The sequence below is a fragment of the Aethalodelphis obliquidens genome, unplaced genomic scaffold (assembly GCF_003676395.1).
Source record: "Aethalodelphis obliquidens isolate GAN/ISIS:26980383/991018 unplaced genomic scaffold, ASM367639v1 scaffold27, whole genome shotgun sequence".
Taxonomy (NCBI): domain Eukaryota; kingdom Metazoa; phylum Chordata; class Mammalia; order Artiodactyla; family Delphinidae; genus Aethalodelphis; species Aethalodelphis obliquidens.
The window spans coordinates 4279360-4305821 of NW_020837971.1; the positions used below are offsets into that span (position 1 = coordinate 4279360).

Genomic DNA, 26462 nt, shown 5'->3' on the forward strand with positions numbered 1-26462 from the left:
AAACGGAATAACACATGGACCCTGTATACAGGTGTGCACAGTCTAGAGAAGGAAATAAACATGAAAATCAGTTATTAAAACACAGTATGATAAGGTTACTAAATTCATTATCGTGTCATTATCATTTAGGATGTTGTATACTACATCACAGAAACACCTTTATCCAAGACCTGGAAAGAATGATCTCAGGAGAGTCAGTAACAGGAATACTATGTCCTTCAGAACGACTGTCTTGAGTTTATCTTAAATACTGTGAAGAATATAACTGGTTTCTCTTGCTTGCTGAATTAGCAGCTTGAAAGCTCAAAGCTAATTTGCAACATAACTCTAATAAACAAACAGGATCCTATATTATTAATTTTGTCTATTGATCGTCCACCTAGACTGAACTAACTTCACCCTGGATTTTGTTTACTTTTCTTTGTTGTTGTTCTTTAAAAGGGCCTCAGATTCTCTTGACTATGAGGCAGGGTGTAAGAAAATAAATAAACTGTGATGACAGAGGTCCGTTGAAGGTTTTATGACAGCCAAGGGGAGGAGCACAACACAGGCAGAGAATGTTGCTGGGTGGGGTTGGAGAAGGAGTTATGGAACAGATGGAAAAAACAGTGTAATAGTAATGACAATAACAGCAACAGCACTTATAAATAATAGTAATAGAGAATAACTATACTTTGAAAATAAAGAACAACTATACCTTACAAGTGCGGGGTCCTCCCTGTGTATCTGTACTTTGCAAACATTATTTCTCTTATCTTCACAGCAACTCCAAGAAGTAGATATTAATGTCCCTATTTTACAGATGGGGATATTGGTGCTCAGAGAATTTAGTGATTTGCCTAAGATGCCACCTCAGACTCAGGCTGTCTTGCTTCAGCTGCTACACCACTAATGCTCTCAGTCTCACGGGAAAAGAGAAGAGGCTTGATAGGGTGTTGCTGATTTGAGTGGCTCCGAGTGTATCCAGAGCAAAAGGTGCATGTGGTGATGCAGCCAAAGGAGAAGATATGGAGATGAGTAAGGGTGGAGTCAGGAAGAATGTTTCTTTAGGCAATAGGAAGATTTCAAAGGAGTTTAGTAAGAGACAATGGAGAAAAGGGAAGAGGGGCTTCGAATCTGCCCCTCCTGAAATAAAGTGGTGCTGTCAGAGTTTATGGAGTTAAGGAAGCTTTGCAAGCTCATACCGTAGTTCACTACACACCACGGATCATGGTGACTCCTTGGTGACAAGAGCAGTACAGCAGATTTTACTTCCAATGGAAAATAATCTTATGTAAGACACATTTACTGTGAACCCCGTACCAGTGAGTACCGTTACCAAAGAACGTTATCAGCACCCCTTTCCTAAATAGCATCCTAACCTATGCCAGCGGCAATATTAGCGAGAGGTTCTGGTGCTTTTAAAGACCCTCCCCCCGGTAAAGCCTCCTCTCTGGACTCAAAATGAGGACAGTGTCAGTGATGATAAGATGATGATGGTGTTGGCCATGATGATAACAGCTGCTGCTAGTTACTGAGCATGTCTATGCTTGAAACCCTGGGCCAATATTCATTATTTCATTGAATCCTCACAACTGCCCAGGAGGAAGCCAATACTGTGCCCATCTTAGAGATGCAGACACTGAGGTTCAGACTCAATAACTTGTGCAAGGTCACACAGCAAATCAAGGGGCAGAGCTGGATTTTGAATCCAGGACTAGGTGACTCCAGAGCCTGTGTGGCAGCAGCTCCCCTGCCCCGACCTCATGAGGAAGTAACTAGATACTGCAGTCGTCTTATTGTGTTTCTGACAATCGCTTTTCTGTCTCACCAGGAATTATCTGACTTATACTAACAGAAAATTGGTTGTTGAGATTTTGTTTCTTTTACCTCCTTCCTTTTCTTACGAGTATTTATAGACCTAAAATAAGAGGATTGCGTGTGCACATTAAGTATGTGTACACTCGTCAATGTGAAATCATACATTGAAAAGAGAAGGTATGTAAGGTAAAGGATGAATTTTAGAGACAGATGTGGTCCATTCCCAGCGTTTTCACTTCTAGGCACGTGATTTAGAGCAAGTCATTTGACCTCTTGTGTGTCAGTCTCATCACCTTTAAAATGGGGATAATTAGAATTCAAGACTGTTGCCATGAGACTTGACTGAGGAAATTTGTGTATAGTACCTGGCACAGAGTTAAGTACTGAGTAATTGTTCATTCCTCTTCTAAGCCCTCTCTCTTCTTCATGCTCTCATACAATAATCCTATTTTTGTTTGTACAAAGAACCAAAATCAGTGTACATGCCCCCGCTCTAGTGGGGCATGTATACGTAGAGAAAGAGCTACTTGACATTGCTGCTAGGCAGGGTTATGGTTCCCACCCTCTCCGTGGACAAGAAACTCTAAACTTCATACAAGAATGCATCACACTGTAAGAATACTATAAGGACTTCTTCAACTCTAAGCCCTTGGTTTAGCTGATCCACACTTGCTGAAAGATGCTCTGTGTCTGATATCTAGAAGTTTATTGTCTCACTAGGGAGAATGTAAATACTCTGCTTTTGACTGATCTCAGTATCAATCATCCTACAGGTATTCCACAACTCCTAAATATCCTTAGGAGTGTTTCCACACAGTCCTTTAATCCAAGTCTGTCTGATTCTAAAATGTGTGGACTTCAGTTGCTCTAAGAGTAAAGCAATCAGTGAATAGACCTTATACTTATGTGGTTGGATATTGGGACTTTACAAAGCTTAGAAACACTTTACAAATATGTTTTTCTTCAGCACCATTTGGTATAAATTTCATTTGTTGGCCATTTATTTGAATGCACCAAACTCGTCTCAAACTAACACGGTAGACCAGAAAGCTAGTTCACGTTCTAGTTCTTTTGGCTCAATCATGCATAACTTAAATACAATACCGTATGATAGAGCCATTGAGAGCTCTGCTCTTGTCAGGGAAATGCGTACCGTACACAGGCCAGCCCCAGCAGAGGCCTGACTGCGTGCTGGTGGGGTATTCAGCTAGAGCTATTCATATGTTCTCTTAAATGACTTTGCCCCACTGTTATCCTAATTTGAAATTTTATTTTTCAGCCACATAAATAGAAGAACACAGTTTGAAAACCCTGTCCTGGAAGCAAAAAGGAAGCTACAGCAGCATAACATGCCCCACACAGAACTTGGAGCAAAGCCCCTGCAGGCCCCAGGTTTCCGAGGTTAGTACCTGTCAGCACGCAGTGTTTCAGAGAGAAAGACTGTATCGAACTGCCTGCTCTCCAAATAGGCCTTTACCTTGGACCATTTCCTATAATTGATTTGCTTTCCCCAGACCCCTCAATTAGCTTTAGCTGGGTGTTTGCTCTGTCTCCAGACTCACGCATTTAGCACTCACGAGTGAATGTAACGCCTCGGGTAGCACCTTATAGGAATTTACAGCACGTCGCCAGGTAGAGCTGAAAGGGTATGACCGTGGTACCGTAAACTGCAGAGATTCATAGAGACTCATAAGTTTGTCCTCAAATGACCAAGCACAAGAATGAGGCTTGTTCTCCTTTGTGACAGTAGACAGCTACTCATCGACAGTACCTAGGCCCAAACACGCCTGCCCCCGCGCCGCCCGGGAGCGGTCGCGCAGCGTGAGTGACCTGTCTTACTATGGGCGCCACCTCGCCTGGAGGCCCGGGCGCATCGGTATGTCCTGGGTTGCTTGCTGCACCTCACTTCACCCTGGAGCCACGTACGGGGATGAGATGCTGCACGCACTTTTCACATCTTAGTGGGCTCTCACTCACACGTGAAAGCACGAAGGAGGCTCTGGTAATCGGGAAGTCTAGATATGCCTGCGGTTGATTTCACACCGTATCACTACAGCACGATAAGGATGAATGTAAAGGTCTCACTGTTGAACTTCTCTCCAAATTGTAAACTTTACTTTCATAAAGGAAACGGAGGTGACAAGATTATGTGTGTTTTTATTTATATTTTAAAGAAGTGCTCTGTCTTCTTCACAAAGATATATGAGATGTGTAAATAGACAAAGTAAAATTCCAATAGAATGACTCATGTCTTTATAGTTTGTCCATTACACATCACCTAAAATGGAACACCAGCAGACAGAATACTTAACTAAGTCACCATGTACAGTGTGGCTGTTTTAAATAACAAATCATATCACCCAAAATGGAACAACTAAAAAAATATATAAAATACTTGACAGTGGTAACATTTAAAGCAGATGTTAATTCTAATTCCTAGTATGACTATTATTTTTCAAGCATTTAATATATGTAGTAATATACTTACTACCGATCATAGCTGAAAAAGCATGTTAAATAACAAATTACTAGTTAAAGCTCTATGAGTGGGTTCAAGTTCTGTTCAGATTATTTAGGTATATGATTTGAACATGTCAACATATTATGACAAAATATGTTACCTTTACATTCATAATTAAATCTAGAGATATTGGCTTGCGTCTTGCTCACATTTTAGAGTATACTAAATGCTCTCAGGTCAGTAGAAATGGATTTATCTGGTTATCTTTAGAGCATCTCATAATATAAGCAAAAGCTAACTCAGTCCCACATCCAGGCATTCTTTCTAAACAATTTAGACATTTGAAGAGGTGCTAATATTCCACTGGTCCTATTTTTTTGGAAACAACATAGTGCATTTCAGTCTTCTAGTCCTATCCCTTCAAGGTTTGGGGCAGCACCGGCCACTCACACATACCTCCTACCTGGACCTTTTCAGAACAAGAGAAATGTATCCAGATGTGTCTGGATAATTTTAGGCTCTGCTTTATCTTCACCTGTTGATTCAACCCCTTTTAAGCACAAGAAGGTGAATTTAGTGAACGGAGACAATGATGACAAAAAAATCTCTCTCCAAACCAAGCAGCTCTTTCGCCTTTCCCTGCATGCTTGGGACTGCTCTGCGTTTGTGGGAAGTGCTTAGAGGTGCGCTCCTGAAGTCACACCTGCTTGCATTTACTATAATTAACCCCACAGTTACCCCTGGGATTGCTGCTCAGTGGCTGGCTTTTCCCCATGTAAGAACATGCCTTAACTGTGCTTTTTCTTTTTTAACTTCTGTCGGCCAATGTAGAAAAACCACTCTTTACCCGGGATGCATCCCAGTTGAAGGGAACATTTCTCAGCACCACACTAAAAAAGAGCAACATGGGGTTTGGATTTACCATCATTGGTGGAGATGAGCCTGATGAGTTTCTGCAGGTGAAAAGCGTGATTCCCGATGGGCCTGCAGCTCAGGACGGAAAAATGGAAACAGGTAAGTTCCATAATACTTCAGAAAATTGTTTTGCAACCTTTTTGCTAAGGCAAATATGAAGAGCTTCTTTCTGTGTTTTTAATTTGAAGGTCAAAGGTCACTTCACTTTAGGACAACCACAGATTATGTCTCCCCTAAATTTAATAATAATCAAATTGAAGTACTTCTGGAAACAACTTTAAATACCATTTTTGTCTCATTTTTCTGACTGCCCCTTCTATTTGCTGGATTCAGTGCACCCTTGAGATTGACACTTTTCTAATTTATTTCTGGAGTCCCTTCTCAGGGGTGTGATTAACATTTCATACTTTTCTTGCTTATGTTCAGCTATTGATATTTTTAAAATCTGTATTAATCTTATAGTATTCTCATGCTGAATTGCCCAGGTTAGTTATATTTAAATATGCACGCTCATCTCATAGAAAAAAATGTTAATGATATTCATCTTTATATATACCCATACAATGTTTTAATATATAAGGTTTTTTTCTCTACTCCTTATGAATGAATTTTCATATGCAGTTACTTGGATATCTATCAAATTATAATCAAAATTCATTTAACATGGAAATGCAGAGGCAAATTGTTAAGGGCAAGAAAATATAAAATATGAAAGGTGCACAGAGACAGAGAAAAAAGTAATGAACTAAGTCTGATTTTGTGGTCTGATTATAAATTCTCCTACCTGGTCCATGACTTGGAATTAGTCCCATAATTTATAAATACTATTTTCCTTGTCTGGAAAATAAAGAAGAAATCAAATTTGATCTTATTTAAATAATAATCAAATACTGATTTAAGAATTTTGGGGTACTGTTTTTGAAATGCCTTAGAAAATTACAAAGTGTAATAACTATATATCACCATTTCACACTTTTCCCAACATTGATATAATTTATGATGTTAACTTACTAAAGTCAATGGGTCCTAGAAGATACAGAAATTAGAGAATTACTTTTGAGGAAAAATTATGCCATTTGTATGCTCCATATATTCACAAATTGTTATTCCGTGCTTTTTAAAGTGGTTTATGTATGAAGAAACAACATAAGATTGAGGTCTTCATCTGACATTTTTCATTTTAAAAATGACTGTTTATTAAATGGTTCCTATAGAAATAACATCTTTTCAAGGTCACCTAATGAGCATATTTGTCACTGCCAGTCACTAGTGAGTAATAATGTATTTAATAGATGTTACATTTCCTTGAAAGTTGAGTAAAGTTTCAAAACTAACTAACCACATTTTTCAAATGCTACTGTTGTAAAGATCATGTGTACATAATTTTCTGCAAGTTAGAGAGTATCTAACTCTGCTGTGCATCTGGTGAGATTCTACTAAGCAGCCACACTTTCATGTTGCCAAAAATCACAAAAAAACATCAAATGACTCAATTAAAAATCATCCTATCACCTACAATCAGAATACGAGGACATTGTGGATTTAATACCAGCTTAGTAGAGGGAAAAGGATCCCCAATGCTTTTGAACTATAGTGAAATATTTAACAAACCCATTTCTTCTTTTCTTGTATCAATATTTTTTTATTGAAGTATAGTTGATTTATAATGCTGTGTTAATTTCTGCTGTACAGCAAAGTGATTCCATTATACATACATATATATATGTATATTATTTTTTTATATTCTTTTCCATTATTGTTTATCATAGGATACTGAATATAGTTCTCTGTGTTATACAGTAGGACCTTGCTGCTTATCCATTCTATACATAAAAGCTTACATCTGCTAACCCCAACCTCCCATTGCATCCCTCCTCCAACCCCCTGCCCCCTTGGCAACCACCAGTCTGTTCTCTATGTCCGTGATTCTGTTTCACAGATAGGTTCATTTGTGTCATATTTTAGATTACACATATAAGTGATATCATATGGTATGTGTCTCTCTCTTTCTGACTCACTTCACTTAGTATGATGATCTCTAGTTGCATCCATGTTGCTGGAAATGGCATTATTTCATTCCTTTTTGTAACTGAGTAGTATTCCATTGTGTGTATGTGTGTGTGTGTGTATGTGTGTGTATATATATATATATCACATCTTCTTTATCCATTCATCTACCGATGGACATTTAGGTTGTTTCCATGTCTTGACTATTGTGAATAGTGCTGCTGTCAACAGAGGGGTGCATGTATCTTTTTGAATTACAGTTTTGTCTGGATATATGCCCAGGAGTGGGATTGCTGGATCATATGGTGATTCTGTTTTTAGTTTTCTGAGGAACCTCCATACTGTTTTCCACAGTGGTTGCACCAACTTACATTCCCACCAACAGAGTAGGAGGGTTTCCTTTTCTCCTAACCCTCTCCAACATTTGTTATTTGTAGAGTTTTTAATGATGGCCATTCTGACCTGTGTGAGGTGGTACCTCATTGTAGTTTTGATTTGCATTTCCCTAATAATTAGCAATGTTGAGTATCTTTTCATGTGCCTCTTTGGCTATCTGTATGTTTTCTTTGGAGAAATGTCTCTTTAGGTCTTCTGCTCATTTTTTGATTGGATTGTTTGTTTTTTTGTTGTTGAGTTGTATGAGTTGTATGAAATTAAACACTTGTCAGTCGCTTTGGTTGCAAATATTTTCTCCCATTCTGTAGGTTGTCTTTGTTTTGTTTGTGGTTTCCTTTGCTGTGCAAAAGCTTGTAAGTTTAATTAGGTCCCATTTGTTTATTTTTGTTTGTATTTCTATTGCCTTGGGAGACTGACCTAACAATTTATGTCAGAGGATGTTTTGCCTATGATCTCTTCTAGGAGTTTTATGGTGTCATGTCTTATATTTAAGTCATTAAGCCATTTTGAGTTTATTTTTGTGCATGGTGAGAGGGTGTGTTCTAACTTCATTGGTTTACATGTGGCTGTCCAACTTTCCCAGCACGACTTGCTGAAGAGACTGTCTTTTTCCCGTTGTATATTCTTGCCCCCTTTTTGAAGATTAATTGACTATAGGTCTGTGGGTTTATTTCTTTACTCTCTATTCTGTTCCATTGATTCATATGTCTATTTTTGTGCCAGTACCACGCTGTTTTGTTTACTGTAGCTTTGTAGTATTGTCTGAAGTCTGGGAGGGTTAGGCCTCCTGCTTTCTACTTTTTCTTCAGGATTGCTTTGGCAATTCTGGGTCTTTTATGGTTCCATATGAATTTTAGGATTATTTGTTCTAGCTCTGTGAAAAATGTCATGGGTAATTTGATAGGGATTGTAATAAATCTGTAGATTGCTTTGGATAGTATGGTCATTTTAACAATATTAATCCTTCCAATCCAAGAGCATGGGATATCTTTCCATTTCTTTGAGTAATCTTCGGTTTCCCTTATTAATGTTTTATAGTTCTCAGCATATAAGTCTTTCACCTCCTTGGTCAGGTAACAAACCCATTTCTTTTCGTAATAAAAAACCCAGTTACTTTTTTCTCTTGCCCAGTCCACGATTCTGTGTTTCAAAACTAGAAAAGACTTCTTTCAGTGTAAACTTCAAAGACAAAATAAAATCAAAAGGTTTGCACAATAAGGCGTTTTTCCTTCTCACTCATTTTCCTAGTTTGCCACACTCACACAGTCTAAGTTAGCCTACTCAACAACAAAATCAAAGCTTTATTTAGAATGTAGCAGATTTTCTGCACTTAAGATAATCACAGAACGGTCCTAATAGAAAGAGAAGGACCTAGGATTTTATTCTATTCACTGTCTCCTATTTATTCTTCTATTTATTCATTCAGCAAACACTTGTTAAGCTCCTTCCTTTCACAGTCATTGCTGTCCACCAGGACTACAAAGGTGGAAATGACAAGGGCCAGGCTCTTGAGGAGTTTACATCCAGGAGGGGCTTTGGATATATAAACAAGTAAATGTAACACAGTATGAATAGGATGAGTCTGTAATAACCATGATGTTGGCACTAAGTCAGGAGAGCTGGGCAAGGGCACAACAGAATTTTTTTTAAAGTGTGTTTCTAACTATATAATTTTATTAGGCTTTTTAGGGATGATAATTTCTCTCATCAGAAAAGAAAATAAAATGTTGAAATCCACTGCTTATTAAATAGTCAAAAATACTGTGTTTATTTTTAATCATGATATGATTTAAAGTAAAATGTAAACATATTTCTGTAGCATTCCACAAGTTATAGTAGAGGGAATGGCTTCTCAGTTCAGTTCAGCAAATATTTAGTGAATACCCGTATGTGCCATGCATTCTGATAATTACTTGGGATGCAGAAACAAGTGTTTCTATTCTTAAGAAGCTTACAGTATAGAAATAATGAGTGATATGTTAGTGAATATTTATAACAATGCAAATACAAATATGTACAAAGTCCAGAAATAGTACAGAGGAAAGGGGGGTCAATTCTATTGAGAAGAGCTTAGGGAGGGAAGGCCTCATAGAAGATGATGTCTGACAGAGTTTTGAATGATGAATAGGCGTTTGCTGGGTGGACAAGTGAAGAAAGCTAGAGGAAGAAGAAACAGCAATGTGCAAAAGCGCAGTAGTGGGAAATACCTAGGAAAAGATGTATATGCCATCTCAGTGTAGGTTAATATTTTGCCTTCAGTGGGTGTTTATGTGAAGTATCAAGTACGACGATAATTATTACTGATAAAGATGAACTTTTCAGGCTTGTGGCAAGCATCAAGGAACAGTATATAGTCATATATCGTCAAACAGAAAACATATAAATGCATGAATACCTATATATAAAACCTTTCTCATGTAAATTTTTAACTAATTAATCATAGAGATTTACTCTATGATTGATGTTTTCTTTACTTGTAAATCCCTAGAACCTGAAACAGTGCCAGGCAAATAGCAGTTACTCAATAAATGTTGGCTGGTTGGATGGATGGATGGATGGATGCGTACACTTAGAAATTAAAAAGTGAAATTTGAATTAGCTGAATTCCACTTTTCCAATCTAGCCTAGTCAATGCTAATCAGACCAATAGCTTACCACTGAAGCAAAAACAAATCATCTTTCCAGTTTCTGGATGAAATTTAAAAGACAAGTACATGTTAGGGACAAAATTAATTTCCTTTTTGTAATGATTTCATCTATAAATGAACCTCAAGAATTAACAAAAATAATAGACACTACAGATATAAACAATAAATCATTGATACTTAAAAGGCGAGCAATGTCATTTGACATTGAAATAATCATGAAAATATTTTAATCAACTTCTCTAGCTCTAGATCATCTCTAGTTTAGGCAAAGAGATGTCAGTAGTTTGGACACAAAGAAAAATCCATTCTACTAAAGTTGACTTAGGGTCCTGTACTATAGTAACAAGGGTAGGGTGGTCCGTTCTCAGTCAGCACTGATTCTAGGAAGCAATGGAGACAGGAGAGATGGAGGACACTGTGCCCCCCACCAGTTTTTTAACAACTAATTGAGCCAATCCCCAATGGTCCTATAATGTTCCAGAAGACACTTTCTTAGAAGAAATTACCATAGTGCCCAGAAACCATCCGACTTCTGATTATTAAGGATTCACGACATCCCAGCAATCATTTGTAGACACCAGAGATCCTGATAACATTCTTTAAACTATTTTAAAAATCAAGATTGATGTAACAAGGCTTATGTAGAAACTGCAGAGTCTAAAACATACTTATCTATCATCCTTCCATTAAAAACTTCCCTCGTTACATGGTGTTTCATGTTTCTCCCCAGGCTAATTTTTGAATCAAGGCTTATGGTTTTCAACAAATGTAAGAGCAAGGAAAGTTGACCTATCCATGAGGTTCTCCTATAGATGGGTTGAATTATGAGGTCAGTCACATCCCATTAGTTTTTATTTGCCCTCTTCTAATAGTTATTCACTTTATTAGTAGAATGGCAACAAACTGGAAAACCAACACCCTGACATTCTCTAGCTCCTGGCATTTCTCCATTTGAGCAGATTGATGTTATTGCTTTTCCTGGTTGCTACCTCTTTATTAGCTTCTCTAAAAGGGACACAAGATTAACTTTGTCAGAATCACTTGAGGAGCTTTTTAAAGATGCAGATTTCTGTGCCCCTAGACCTGCTGATTCCAAGTTTCTTGAAGTAGTGCTGGGAATGTGCATTTATATACTTTTAAAAATGGTCAAAGCAATACAGGCACATGGTAAAAAATAATAATAACATCGAAATATTTATAATGCATAAAAATTTCTCTTGTCCTGCCCTTGTTGTCTCAGTTTAACAGTTCTAGACATGACCTATATTTACTTCCTTTCAGAAGAAATGAAGCTTTAACTCCCTTATCTCCCACTTGCCCTCCCCCAGTCTCCCAATTGAGTTTTAAAACTACTTTTAGTAATATTCATACAGGTTTTGCATTATCATGGCTTTGTAAATTTGTTCACTGACCCCGGTGGTCTATCATTAATACATTTTTTTTCCCTGTAAAGGGCTTTGTGGAGTTTTACTTTGTTTTTTTTTTGGCAGTCTCTTTCTTAAAATGATACTTTTTTTTCCCCAGAGCACCATCATATTAGGTCCTTAGAGGGTCCTCCTTTTTCTGGGCATCTTTTGTCCTCATTCTCCTCTCTGCGCTGGTTGTACAGCTGACATTTGGGGACTTTCCATTATGTCTCTCCCAAGCAGAGTCCACTGTTATCCACATCCATATCCTCTTTTGTCGTGGATGCTTATTTTACTAGAGCATAGCCTTCATATGTCTTTTGATCTTGGATTGTCTGTATTTAAAAATGGAACACTGAAAAAGTTGCTTGGGACTTCTGTGTCTGTGGCGGAGTTTGAAGACTGGTCAAATTTTACCTGAGGTTATTAGGCAGAGGCAGAATATGAAAGTCTATTAAATAGGGTCCTTTTTTTGGAGACACCCTCATCTCTGACTTAGGGTAGGTGGTGAGAGTTCTGCATGCAGATGTAGCAGGGCAGATCCTCTATATACTTGTATCCAATGTTTCCTAATCCCAAGGCTTTCTGCAATTCTGCAAAGCAATAGAGAGTCCTTCTTGTCCATGTTTCCCTTTCTTCCAAAAGCACACTAGAACAGGAAGCAGGAAATTCTTTCTGTAAAGGGTCAAGTAGTAAATATTTTAGACTTTGTGGGCCAAGTGGTCTCTGTCACAGCTGTTTAAATCTGTCATCATGAAAGCAGCCAGGGATGGCACGTGAACAAGTGAGTATGGCTGTACTTCAATAAAACTGTATTTACAAATACATGCAGCAGCAGGATATGCTCCATGGGCCATAGTTTGCCATCCCCTGCTCTAGAATATACCTCCCAAAGCCATGATACATCAGTTATCATGCCTTTATCCATATTCCATATTCTAAAATTCTCTTGAGCTGTCTTGTTTTATAAGGGCCCCTCTCTGTCAAAATGGCCCCTCTCCCCTTCTCTTCGTTGCTGTGGGTTTATTCATTTTAAAGTCTTTGTTAAAGGGGATAGCCATATATGTTCAGTCTGTCATGTTGAACTACAAGTCTTAGAATCTGCATTTTTACCCCCACTGAAGTTTGAGAACCACCGCATGTAGTAGTAGCAAGAAGACTCCTTTCCCGCTTACTGTACAGCTTGGCAAACATTCTCCATCCTAGCCTGACCCTCTCTCACACAAGCCTCTGCTCAGAATTTCTTTGAAGGAGTGTTTATGAATATTCCTGGGGACTAAGTTTTGAGGTAGAGTCTATGGCTCTCTGCTCAGTAGAACAAAGCTAATCAATCTGTATGTTTATCTTTCATATCAGGCTAGGACATGGAACTATGTGCAATTTCTCATTCTTTGGGATGTTAGCACTCTTTTTTTTTTTTTTTTTTTTTTTGCGTTATGCAGGCCTCTCACTGTTGTGGCCTCTCCCGCTGCGGAGCGCAGGCTCAGCGGCCATGGCTCCCGGGCCCAGCCGCTCCGCAGCATGTGGGATCTTCCCGGACCGGGGCACGAACCCGTGTCCCCTGCATCGGCAGGCGGACTCTCAACCACTGCGCCACCAGGGAAGCCCCTGTTAGCACTCTTTGGGGTATTCTATCTCATGACTGCACTATCTGAAATTTTAGTTACCTTTTAGCTCTCTATGGAACAGCAGAGATTAACCTGGGGCCGCGAGTGCTGTGTGGACAGATGACCACCCTACTCTCAACGTGACAGCTATTGCCCCTCTTAGGGCTGGCCCTTCAGTAATGCATTTCCACCTAATGGTTACCCAGTGGTTTCCCACGCTGCCTTACCACAGTGTTCTTTGGTCCTCTCTAACCATTATTAGCTCCTTAGCAGTTTGATGAAATCCTACACTTGTTAATTAAACATCTCCTGAGAAAAATCTATATGTATGAGAAAGCCCAAGAAGTAATTCAGAAGTGTTTTCTGTGTCATGTTTTCCCACCTCATAATCAACTTACACCCAGGGCAGGCTTCCTTTTGAATTTTGAGCACACACTGCGATGGTCTCTCCCATGACTCCTCTCTTACTGATTGGCTGCCTTATAAAAACATCCTAGTGAATCAGCCAGTGCTTCATCACCACGCACCTCCACAAATAAGTGTTCACACTTAGGTAGTGTAAACCACTTAGATGGTTCTGTCAATTGCCGGAAGCAAATTAAGTAATGTCATCTTTCTATTCTTTGAAGTACCTGTTTAGTTTTCTAATGCCGCATTGCAAACCATGCCAAAACTCGGTGTTTTAAAAGCGCAGTCAAACGTTTGCTCAAGATTCCGGTTTCTTGCCTGGGATGGGCTGGGTGTCTCTCATCCACTAGTCTCACATTGGGAGCGTTGTGCAGCTGCCACCATCAGGATCTCCCGTGGGGTGGAATGTGCAAGGGGAGGCCTCAGCTGGGATGGATAGGACTCCTCAGGGCTGGTGCAGCATCTCCGTCTCCATGCCGTCTCAACAGCAGCATGGCTGAACCAGTTTACATGGCGGCTTAGGGTTCCAAGAGAGCAAAAGGGAAAGCTGTCAAGCCTCTCAAGGCCTAGCCTGGGACTGGCATAATGTTATCAGATCAAGTCACTCGTCAGCCCAGATAAAAGGGGAAGGAAACTAAGCCCCACATTTTGATGAGAGAAGTGGCAAAAAAAAAAAGTCCCTAGTCATCTTTTCATCTACTGTAGTATCCTTCCTATGGCTTCTTTGTTTCTGACTTCCTTGAGTTTGTTCAAAGTGCCCTGAGAAAATTATCTTTGACTTTCATGGGCATTCTACCTTCTCCCAGTCTTCTGGCACGTGTTGATACTGTTTTTGCCTTCCAGTTCTCTATCGTGCTATGAATAAATAATAGTGCATCATAATAACACATCCAGAGATGATGAGCAGCAAAATCGCCAGGCCTCTAGCTCTGTCTTTCTAATAAAAATAAAGGAAGTGGTTGCAGCAATTCAGTTTGAAAGACCTTCAAAATATTCATACTCAAATCCAAGTTAGATAATTTTCTAAACGATCCCTTGATATTAACGTCATTTTTGCCTTTTTAGATGTTTAATGAGCTTTAGATGCTTCCAAAAACATCTTGTGTTCTATAAAAGCCAGAAAATGGAATTGAATTTCTAGCCAGCTGACCAATACTAATATCTCCCGTAGAGAAGAAATAAACTGTGCTTGTTTAGCTTGTCACAATATATTTACTCTTGGTTCTTTCCAAACACACCTAAGTTTCAGAACCTCACTTCATTTTGTTGAAATACCTAACATCCCCACTGCTAGTGATGTATCCTTCAGATCAATAACAGGACAGCTCAGAGCGAGGGTGAGAGCCACACGAAACACTTCCTATCCACTGTTCTTCTTCCATGACGATATGTGGGTGATACAGATGCCATAGTCAACAGAATACTTGATTTTGGCTACAAACCAAACCACTTGAAAGGATTAAAAAATTTGTGGCATCAATTCTTAAAATTATGCTATCCTTCATCAATAACTCATTTAGTTTTTTAAAAAGAGACCTTTGTGGGCTTCCCTGGTGGTGCAGTGGTTGAGAGTCCGCCTGCCGATGCAGGGGACACGGGTTCATGCCCCGGTCCGGGAGGATCCCACATGCCGCGGAGCGGCTGGGCCCGTGAGCCATGGCCGCTGAGCCTGCGCGTCCGGAGCCTGTGCTCCGCAATGGGAGAGGCCACAACAGTGAGGGGCCCGCGTACCGCAAAAAAAAATAAAAATAAAAAGAGACCTTTGTAACCCAAATAAATGCTATTACAGTACCTCTTTTTTTTTGCACATTTCTGTCTTTTTTTTCTTTGTAAATGCCTATACAGTGCTGTTTATGCCATCTTCATGTAAAATCACAGTCTAGATAAAAGCTCACTCGAGAAGGGATAACTTCTATACAAGTCCTATCCTAGTTCTCTTCTGTGCCCCAGGATTAAGGACTTTATTCCCATTTTAACACAGATGTAGCAAAGTTTGCTGCCTTAATTTTTTTTTTCTAGTTTCAGTATTGATATCCATCTGGATAAGTCACACGGTAATTGAGTTACAATATTCATGACAGCTGTACCTATTAACATCATGACAGCCAATGCACTTAAATGTGCTCTTGTCACTATTATTTGTAAGTTATTCTGCACAAAAGCCTTACATTAATTTGCAGTACAGGTTCACTGGCCCTCCTAGGAGCTAAAGGAGAAAGTGGGTGAGGCCTCCACTCAGCCTAAGAGCAGCGCTCAGAATGGTGTTAGTTGTTGTAACACCAGGGATGTTTAGAGTACCCTTACTGGATACGAAGTTGGCATTTTAAGAATCTGAAAGCTTATTATTTAAGTTTAATGGAAATGGACTGGAGATTATAGGGTTAGCATTTTTCATGCCTGCTCCCTGGAGAAGGTTGTTGGTTGTCAATATATTTGTTAGGGAAAGGTGTTCAGCTTAAGTTAGATGCACTTGAAATAAAGGTATTATCTAAATGCAATTAAGAAGTTTTTATCACTTTACCTTTTTAGGTCTGAGGCCAGATAACCAATACCCTTACTTATAAATGAACCAAAAAGTATCCAAATAGACACAGAAATTTACCAGATTCTGGTGTCTGGGTGAGCATATGTATTCTCATAGACAATGTCAGATTCATTCAGTTCCTGCTGCTCTCTCTCCCTTCACTAATGGAACTGCACCTTTGGTTCATCAGGAAACAATCTGCTTTTTTATAAAAGGTGCTTATTTTTATCCATCCCCTCCCCCAAATGAATTGTAATCTCTCATTATTTACTACCCTCCCCCGACCCACCTGACTCTAAGCTGTCTGAGGTCAGGGCCTGTGTCTGACTTGATCATTAACAGATCCTCAAGGCTTACTTCTCTACCATATATACAGCAGATATTCAGCTTGTTGATTGCACAGTGGAATGAGTCTGTGAAGCATGATGTGCTTACATGGATTACTATGGAGGCATGAGATGTGCTGTAATATCATAGATCCTCTGTGATTATCTGTGTTCCCTTTAGAGCATCATCTAAGGCTTTCCTTTGTCTAGTTTAACCAAACAATTCATTAGATGAATTATTTACATTTAAAGTACTTAGAATAGGACACAACATATGGAATCACTCAAAATTAGCAATTTTTAATATATTAAAAATTCTATAGCAATTATTAATATATTTATGAGACTCTTTTCCACAAATTTGAAGGAAGCCTTGGCATTCTGGGAATGATAGATACATGAAAATATCTATGAGCGGCTTAGGCTCTCCCCCTTTGGACCCTGGGAGTAAAATGATTCTGCATTGAACATTTAACAAAACAGCTCTTGCCTCTTTAAATAGTTTTTGGTTTAAAGGAGATAACCGGAAAGATTTCAGAATCGTGGGGCCGTGCTGATGGCCCTTACTCTGTTGATAGACTGGGAGCTGAAATAGGACCTTCAGCTTCTTATGTGTGCACATGTCGCTGAAAATTAGGCTGGGTGTCTTTTAGGTATGCATTGGATTCTAAGACGTCTGCTAGACACTTTTAGAAAAGTCAGTAACTTAATCTTCATTTGTTTAATGATGGGTCCTCATTTTTGGATATTATAACCCCTTCGAAAATAAAAGCATGTCAATCCTGAATCACAACAAATAAAAAGAGAAGTCTAAGGAGGGTAAGATAGTGGGAAAATGTATAAGGCAAGGTAAATGTTTCTGTTGAGAGAATAATACTCCCTGAATTAAATAGCTATATAGGGTGTTGGTGCATATTCCTACAGATTGTCACGTAGGCTTGTAAATGCTCAGTGAGGAGTTTGATTATAGATATACACACATATATATCATCATCTACAGATATATGTGCAATGTGGGAAAAAGAGGCAAGAAATATGTCTTTCATTGTTTCATCAGCTAAGTCTTAGATCTAGTTCATAATTATAAATCTCTCAGCATTCTAAACCAGAAGACGTCACTGAAGTCAATAGGAGATAAATTACCATGCAGACCTTTGTTTATAAGTGTAATTCTGCTGGTTCTTACAAGCTGCCAGTGAAATTAGAGATGGAGTGTGCTGGAGTCTGCAAATATCAAAACTGCTACAGCTGCAGAAACCTTATTCCTGTATCCAGTGTAATTATGTGCCTCTCACATGCTCCAGCTGAGGATTTGCATGAACTGACAAGAGCACACACGGTAAATCTTGCGTCATCATCTGATTTACTACTTTGTTCGAAAATCCAACTCTGTAAGGTTAATTCTGCATTTCTTAATGGTGAAAACTATTGTCAGAAAGGAAAACATTTTGCCACGTATGTGAGATATTGACAAAAGAAGTGGGAACTTTGTTTTGTGAAAGCAAGATTAACCTAGAACTGTCTTTCTCCGTATCAACACCTTTGTATTCTCTCTCTCTTTGCTTTAAAGTGTTGTGTCCTGAAATTTTCACTCCTCTTGCTTCTTTCTTGTTTTTCTTTCCTATTTTCTCACCTGAAAAAAGAAAAGAATACTGGATATATTTTCTTCTATTTCTCATAAGAGAATGAAAATTTTTGCCATGAAAAAAAAAGTGACTTAGATGGTCACATCTCTAAATTTTTATGAAGCACTTAGTATACTTTTTTAATTTAATTTTTATTTTATATAGGAGTATAGTTGATTTACAATGTTGTGTTACTTTCAGGTGTACAGCAAAGTGACTCAGTTATACATACCCATGTATCCATTCTTTTTCAGATATTTTTCCCATATAGGTTACTACAGAATATTGAGTAGAGTTCCCTGTGCTATACAGTAGGTCCTTGTTGATTATCTGTTTTATATATAGTAGTGTGTATATGTAAATATACTTTTAAGCATGGTGATAGACAAACTGTATCACAGCACTGGCATTTTTTCAGAGCAGTTTCTTATGGACTTGTATAAAACTGTAATCCTGGATTAGCACATAAAAGCTTTGAAGTGTTACAGTAATGAGATTAAAGTGTGTAGGGGGGGGGTGGAGGTGTTTGTGCAGTGTGGTGTTTGTGTGTGTGTGTGTGTGTGTGTGTGGTAGGAGTGGGCTGGGGGAGGGGGGTGGGCGTTAGATGCAGCAAGAGACAAGAGCTGGGTTTACAAGAATCCATCCTGTGTGCAGGGAACGTTCCTGGAAAACAAGGTGCCAGGACTTTCTGGTCATTGACATTCGTTTGCAGGCTACATCGGTGGTGACAGGTACAATCTCAGAATTTACAAAATAAAACCTCAAGTACAAATTACAAGATATGGAATTGTTTTCAGTGTTTTTCATCAAAGCCGAGTCCTTGAGGATTTTTTTTTTAACAAAATGCAAAGGTCATTTCTCCTTTGGAAATAAAAGAACTACCTGCCATTACCTAGAGAAAAGATGACATTTTTCTATGAGAAGGAGACATTTTGCCCAGAGGCAAGTGGAGGCAGTTTCTGGGATTGCCTGACAGTGAGTTTACGCAAGAGCAGAGCAAGATGCTGTGCCTCTGGCAGAAATGACATTTTCCTCCCTATTCAGCTTTGCAAATTCTGAAAAATACAAGACCGATTTTTTTGATGGTAATTCTCCCGGTCTCTTATTGATGTGTGCAGCAGCAAAACTAATTAATGTTATGAACATACACCATGCTAAGACAAGGGGAGGTTGCACAAAGATGGCAAGCTGGCAACTGAGACAGAAGTCCAGGGCTTTCCATTGGAATTCTATCACTGACTCATCTTGTTCTGTTTCAAAATCCACCTAGCACCTCATTGCACAGCAACAATATTCCTCTCTATTAAGAATTATTCAGAATAGATATATCCATTTGCTCATTCATTTTTTTAAAATATAAATTTATTTATTTATTTTTGGCTGAGTTGGGTCTTCGTTGCCGCACGCGGGCTTTCTCTAGTTGCGGCAAGCGTGGGCTACTCTTCGTTGCGGTGCGCGGGCTTCTCATTGCGATGGCTTCTCTTGTTGTGGAGCACGGGCTCTAGGTGCGCGGGCTTCAGTAGTTGTGGCTCTCAGGCTCAGTAGTTGTGGTGCACGGGCTTAGCTGCTCCACGGCTTGTGGGATCCTCCCGGACCAGGGCTCGAACCCGTGTCCCCTGCATTAGCAGGCGGATTGTTAACCACTGAGCCACCAGAGAAGCCCTGATCATTCATTTATTCAACAAACTTTATATTGGGATGTTGAGTGGTACTCTTCACAGAGTTGGCTCTAGGGCCTGTCAGCCTCCCTTAAGGCTGCTGTGGAATGACCCCACCACAATCAACCCCTCCACTCTCACCCTAGTCAGAAGCTGGAGAGGGGAAGAGAGAATCTCCAGGGTAGTTCTTCTTATGTGGGATGCAGCGTTTGTGTTAAGAGGTAATCCAGTGGTGCCCATGAGGAAGAGAGGGGTACTCCCTTTCCCCATCTCAGTCCAAGTGAAGGGGAGGCCCTAAGAGCATCACTCATTGAAATTGGGGTTGCCTAAAGGAAGGGGAGTTGGTGGTTTGGTTTCCACATTAGACATCTGCTCAGGCAGTGGACTTGCTTCCTTTGCCAGTCAGAAGAGAAGAGAAGTGAATTGGGGGGAGATGGCAGGATAGAGAGAGAGAAGACATGGCAAGTATCTGGCATGGCAAGGCTGTGCGAGTTTTCTGTGGTTGAAGTGACCGTGGGGAAGAGACCTTGACTGGAGCCCGCTATCTTCCATGTAGCACTCAAGAGAGCTGCTTGCTGGGCAAGGAAAGCCAGCATCAACAGACTGGGCAGTGCAGGCTGGGCACCATGGAAATGAAAGGGGTCACGCTTGAGCCAGATATCGCACTGGCCCTAGGATGAATCCACAGATCGATACCATAAGAGAGCCAGCCACCGGGCACCTGCCACTTCAGTGGCCATTTCTCTTTCACTAGACAAACAGCCACAACCTACGCCAAAAAAGAATGCCATCGCAGAGTTAAATAGAGAAACCCTCGTCTCTGCACATAACACACTGGAAAAACTAGACCTTGAAGAGTCAAGGGGGAGGCAGTGCCCCAGAGGCAGACCATGCCTCCCCTACCTCAGAGCTGTCAGGGTCCCAGGAAAACCCATGCAGATGGTAGGAGCAAAAGAGATTTAAATCAAGTTTAGGAAGTTGAGGCATTAATGAGACCGGACATATGATAGCCAAAAGTGACTTAAAAGTGAAGAATTTTCCCAGGGGCATGAAAATAGTAACTGTAGAAGAAAACTACTTTATTTGTTTACCCCCCATGCCATAGATGACGCTGTTCAATAAACAGACTGTGTGCCCACCATGCATCAGCCATCCTTGCAGGTCCCGGGGGCCCGTGATGAATAAGACAGCCTCTGCCATTAAGGAACATACAGTCTGGTAAAGTAACTGAAGCATGTGAACAACTTCAAGTGGCACCTGGAGATAAATACTAAAAGAGATGTGCGCAGACTGCTTAGGGAGAACAGAGGAGTAAGTCTCTCACAGGAGGAGGGGGTGTAGGGAGAGTCCAGGGAAGATTTCACAGAGGAAGCATGATTCAGAGACCTGAAGGGAGATTATGAATTTATCAAGCATGCGAGGTACGGGGAGTACTGTGTGCCAAAGTGCAGACATCCATTCATTCTGCAGGCACAGATGGGAGCTTTTACTATGAGCCAGGAGCTGTGCCAGGTAGGGGACCAGCGTATAAACCCAAATCTTGGGGACATGCAAAACCCTGGGCTGTTTGTTATGCCCTTAAACTTAGGAGGCAACAGAGACGGAAGATGGAACAGAAGTTGAGGTGAAAGGCTGCCAGGAGCTTAATGTGGAAGGGAACTATAAAACGTGCTTAGGAGGCATGGAGGGGTTATAAGTAGAGGAGCAACCTGATCAAATGTGCATGTTTAGGAAGTTAACTCCAGAGTCTGTATAAAGTATGCATTGTAGAGAAACAGGAGTCAGAAGAGAAGCTAAGAAATGTGCAGGATCTCTTCCATTTTCCACTCCAAACCCACCTCCTCTAGTTCCCTCTATGGACTCCACCAATGGGCTGTCTTGCCCTAGAGCTCCCAGTTGGGCTCAGTGAGTGGCAAGAAGCGGCTGGCGGTCAGAAGGCAGGAAGAGAGTGAGGTCCTGGCACTCAGTGCCTCGGGGCCTTTGCTGCCAGGCTGCTGTGTGCTGGGCATCCATCTTTTGGGATCTCAGCTCTAACAACCATGGGAGGAGAAAGAGGAAGTGAGGTGGCAAATATTTGGACAGTGGAATCAGTGTTTTCTTGTCTGAGCAGATGAGATGAGTGAAGAGTCCAGTATGTTTGCTTGTTTGGGTTTCATGCTTGAGCAACTAAGTGGACTGTGGCACCTTTAACACAGAAGGAGAAACAAGTTTGGAGGGTTTTAGCTAATGTTTTAATAACTCATAAGACATGAGGAATGAGGCTAAGTTAGGTAATAGGTGAACAGGACTTCTATGTAACGTTTATGTCCATAAAGTTCAACATCTATAAACTCTCATCAAAGACAACTAAGTTCTCAATTCCACAATTTATATTTTCTTTGTTGAGTTTTATTTTATGACTCCCTTTTTGATTCCTTTTCAGGAAGAAGTGGTAGCAGTAGGATTCATTTTATATTGCCAGCAAAGTCTACACTGTTAACAGCTCAGTGGGATGGGAGAGGGGAAGAATTACATGCCAAAGTCTACAACACAGAGAGTGCATGGTGCTTCAGGCACTGAACAGCTGCCGAAAGGAAGAAGGAGCAGCTTTGTTTTCCATCAGATTCTTCTAGGTTTTTCCAGATGGGGGAACAACCACAAATGGGGGAACGTTATACAGAGACAGATTTTGATTTATTTTTTAAAATAGCTTAATGACAGAGCTACCCTACAACGGAATGGGTTGTCTAACTAATAACAATATTCATTCACTGAGAGTTTCGTGGCACTAGGCCAAACTCTTAAAATATAATATCTGATTTAATCTCTACAATAACCCTGTGGTATAGATACCATTATTCTTATTTTGTAAATAAGGAAACTTAAGTCCAGAAAAGTTAAGAAACTAGCCAAGCTCACATCATCAGTACGTAGTAAGGCTGAGATTCAACCCCTTCTTGACCACTGTGCTGCTTCCTTCCAGGAGAGTCGTTAGCTCCCTAGCACTGGAGGTTTAATGCGAGGCTAAATGATCACTTGTCAGGTGTTTCTGCTCTGGCTGGAGGTTGAACCGTATGGCTCATAAAGTCACCGTCTCTCAGGTGTGGCATTATGTGCTCCTCCTTTACCTGCCCTCTCTTCCTCTCACCCCCCCCACCACCACCACCGCTGCTAACTCTGGGTGTTATATGTGTTGTGTGTGTATGTATGTGTTGAACTTATTCTGTTAAACAAATTCCATATTTTTTATTAATGGAGAAAGACATTGAGGGAAAGTTCTAGTTAGAAGAGAACAATACATTCCCTTTTCACTAACATATACCCTGTCTGCATATCTTATATACCTCTGGCTGGCTGGTTAAAAAGACAGCTTCAAGGTCAGTACACAGAATGCATGATATTTTATAATAGCATGCTTTTTTTTTCCTTACAGTATACCCCAGTGTTTTGCTGGGAGGAAGCCAGCAAATACATCTTGCAGCCATTTCCCCTTTTTTTTATCAATAAATGGTATCTTTTGTTATTAAGAAGTACCAAATTATAAAGGTGTTTCAAAACTTCTTGGAACAAGAAGACCTATGAAGTAATTTTTTTCAAGTATGTCATTTAGATAGCCAAGTTATCTAAACACAGAACTTAGAGCCCTAAGAAGATTTCACGTGATCATTACAGTTCAAATGAAACTATGTTCTGTGAAAAGAAATCTATGTATACGTAAAATTGACCTAACTAGTTAGACTAAGGTGTAATGAAGTAGAATCCCAGGGCAGATCTCTGAGGCTCCTAATTCCAGACTGCCTTCTGGTTTAGTTTCAAGCCTGGGACACAAGAAGGAATGTAGTGTATCTGAAGATGTGATCCCAAGAGAATTCACTTCTACATAGGATGTAGAAACATCTTTGAAGTTTTTACATCAATCCAAGCATATGATGTCTCTTTTACTCGAAGGAAAAAGTCTGCATGCCCTTTGCTCACATAGCTGAGATGTTGAAGTGAGGAATGAGGTCCTCAGAGAAAAATTAATTACAGGAAGAGGATCATTACATTTCAGTACTGAGAATTTGCATCATACTCTGTTCATCATAATCTAACACCCAAGTATATATCTGATATCCTTGTCCAGTAAACCGCTGGCATCATAGTATAAGATAGATGAGATAGTGACTATAAAAATATTTTGAAAACTGCAAAACAATGCTTCAATTATAAGTTAGTGTTATGGTGGTTTTACATTCTCAAACATCTTAACATGCCACTTTCTCCATTTTAACTTACTACGCTGACGCTGACGTGCATTCTTATCTTTTCCCTTCTGGGTGTTGTCAATCTGTCTAATTAGATTATAGACTCATTAGGTGGAGGCCAATGGCTAATTTTTGTGTTTGGTATGGAAACAATACACTGTTGGCATTTAATCATCCAAAGTCTCCTGTTCTGGCTCAGCAGGGTGTAACCATACATCTTCTGAAAGCTCACTAGAGTGAAAATTTCCCTGCAGAGGGTGAGAAGAAGACAAGAAGGACAAATAAATTTCCATTCAATACTCAAAGAGTTTTTCTTTTTACAAGAGTGTGATAGCGAAGCCACTAATCTATAGAATGGAAAATCAGCCTGAATAGATGTAAAAGAAAACAATCAATATGCAGTAGTTGTTTTATGCAGCACTGTCCAGTTCCAAAAGAACTGACAGTCTGTAGAAGCAAAAAACAATATGTGTTACGCCATCTGGGAAAAAAGCAAAGCAAATAATTCATACGTGGAACCTTTATGAGTGTCTCAAAACTGTTGAAGGAAAGCTGACTCAGTATTCCTTGGAGAATCATGGGTGAAACAAGAGTAGGGAAAGTATTCATTTATCTAGTTTTTAAGTAAAGAAAGAAAGAAAAAACACACAGCAAAGCTCCAGGATTCAGAGTTTATCAGTTCTGCGGCCAGCATCCCGGATTGCTCATCTGCTGTTCAATATAGTTTATAAAATCTGTAGGGATTTAGCAGTAGCTACTCACTCTGAGGTTAGAATTTAAGTTCTGCTCAAATTCTTAATAAAAAAAGTTTCACGTTTTCTTCTTTATAGTTGAATGCCTCTTGGTTTGCAACTAACTTTACTATGGCTTCTTCCGGAGCTTTTTTTAGCTTAATTGACAGTATATGCTGAGGCCAAGGCAAAGAAAACAAAATTGCCCACTTCCCATTGATAGGTAGATTCTGAAAGAGTTTGATAGGTTAATAATAGAAAATTCTTTTAGCAGCTCTGTTTTATGATATATACCCAAAGGGTTACAGAGTTCATTTTCTTCTCAGCTAGTAAGTAAAGCACCCTTTCTGAAAATACTATTAACACCACTTGGAATTCATGTAGAAACCAACATAAGGATCTCAGAATGTTTAAAGAGCTTCTTCTCTAATCCCCTCAATGTAAATGGAAGAAGGACAGGAACTAATTGCATCTGTTTCAACACTAAAATGCGACGTAAAAGATGAATTTTTATTTCTACACACCCAATTTCATTACTGGGCTAAAATTTGGTGAAAGAGAAGGAATACATAAGCTTTTATTCATTGCTTGCTGTGCACCTTGGAAAATGTAAGGGAAAAGAGACAAGTTTGTATCTGACAACACTTCCATCCGAAGTAATAGCTATAGGGGACAAAGGGACACTGTAAAAGAGACTGTTAGTGATATGAACAAGAAATGTAATTTGAATTTATTGTCAATTTCTGAGCATCTATTTTACAGAGTTAAATATTCTAGTGAAATCTTATGTGCTTAATATATTAATTGAATTATGTATGTATATTTATTAACACAACTGTAAAACCTTCATAATAAATATTGATTTTGAAAACTAAAAAAAAAAAAAAATAGCAAAGTATTGTAGATAATTCTTTATCACTCATGACAGATGGACACCTAAGAAACTTCCCAGTGGGCATCCTGGGACATATCTGTGGAAGTACCCAACTCAAAGACTTACGATGCAGTGAAATATCTTCTCTGACTGATTGTGGAAATAGCAAAGCTTCCATCATGGGAAAGGTTTAAAAGAAGAATGTGTTTTGGAGTGAGCCAAGGGAAGTATAAGAACTTGTTGAAGCAAAGCAAAATCAGTGCTAAGAAAGAAGGAGAAGAAGAAAGAGATAGGGAGAAAAAATGACCATTTCTTCCACAAAATGAAGCACATGTTTGTATACCTGCAAACTGATTCTAAAGTTAAAAACTTACTAAAATGAAATGGGCCAGAAATGAGGTAGAAGCAGAACAGAAAAAGTCTCTAATTTTGAAGTCTTAAATTTATTAGCATCTTAATGTACATTTAATCCTTGTTGGAACAGTTGCAATTCTGAATATAATAGAGTCTGAGCTAATTGGCTGAGAATGATAATATCCTTTAAAACGAGCTTCTGGCATAATGTCCAGTCTTCTCTAGGCCTATAATTACTGGTGTGTGTATGTGAGCAAGGAACTGTGTGATTCAGTTGGACTCAATGGGCTAGTAATAATACCCCTGATCAACGTTTGAAACCCTCCAAGGAAGAACCCAGTGTGAATAGCATGACTAAATTCTATAGACAGCAGTGCTTGTAAGAAATAAAAGGAATAACAGGGTATGTGACCTCTATCATCAACTCTTATTTTTGGGAAAATGGCACAATATGCAACCCTGCCAAGTATATGCCAGTTAACGTGATTCATTTTGGATG

At 39.5% G+C, this 26462-nt stretch overlaps 1 protein-coding gene across 1 annotated transcript in view; it reads left to right on the forward strand.

Moving 5' to 3' along the window:
• MAGI2 (membrane associated guanylate kinase, WW and PDZ domain containing 2) overlaps positions 1-26462 on the forward strand; it is a 610224-nt gene that overhangs the window by 288218 nt on the left and 295544 nt on the right. The window contains exons 7-8 of the mRNA XM_027124164.1: positions 3080-3201; positions 5093-5275. Of these exons, the coding sequence (XP_026979965.1) occupies positions 3080-3201; positions 5093-5275 (305 nt within the window). The remainder of the gene's footprint in view (positions 1-3079; positions 3202-5092; positions 5276-26462) is intronic.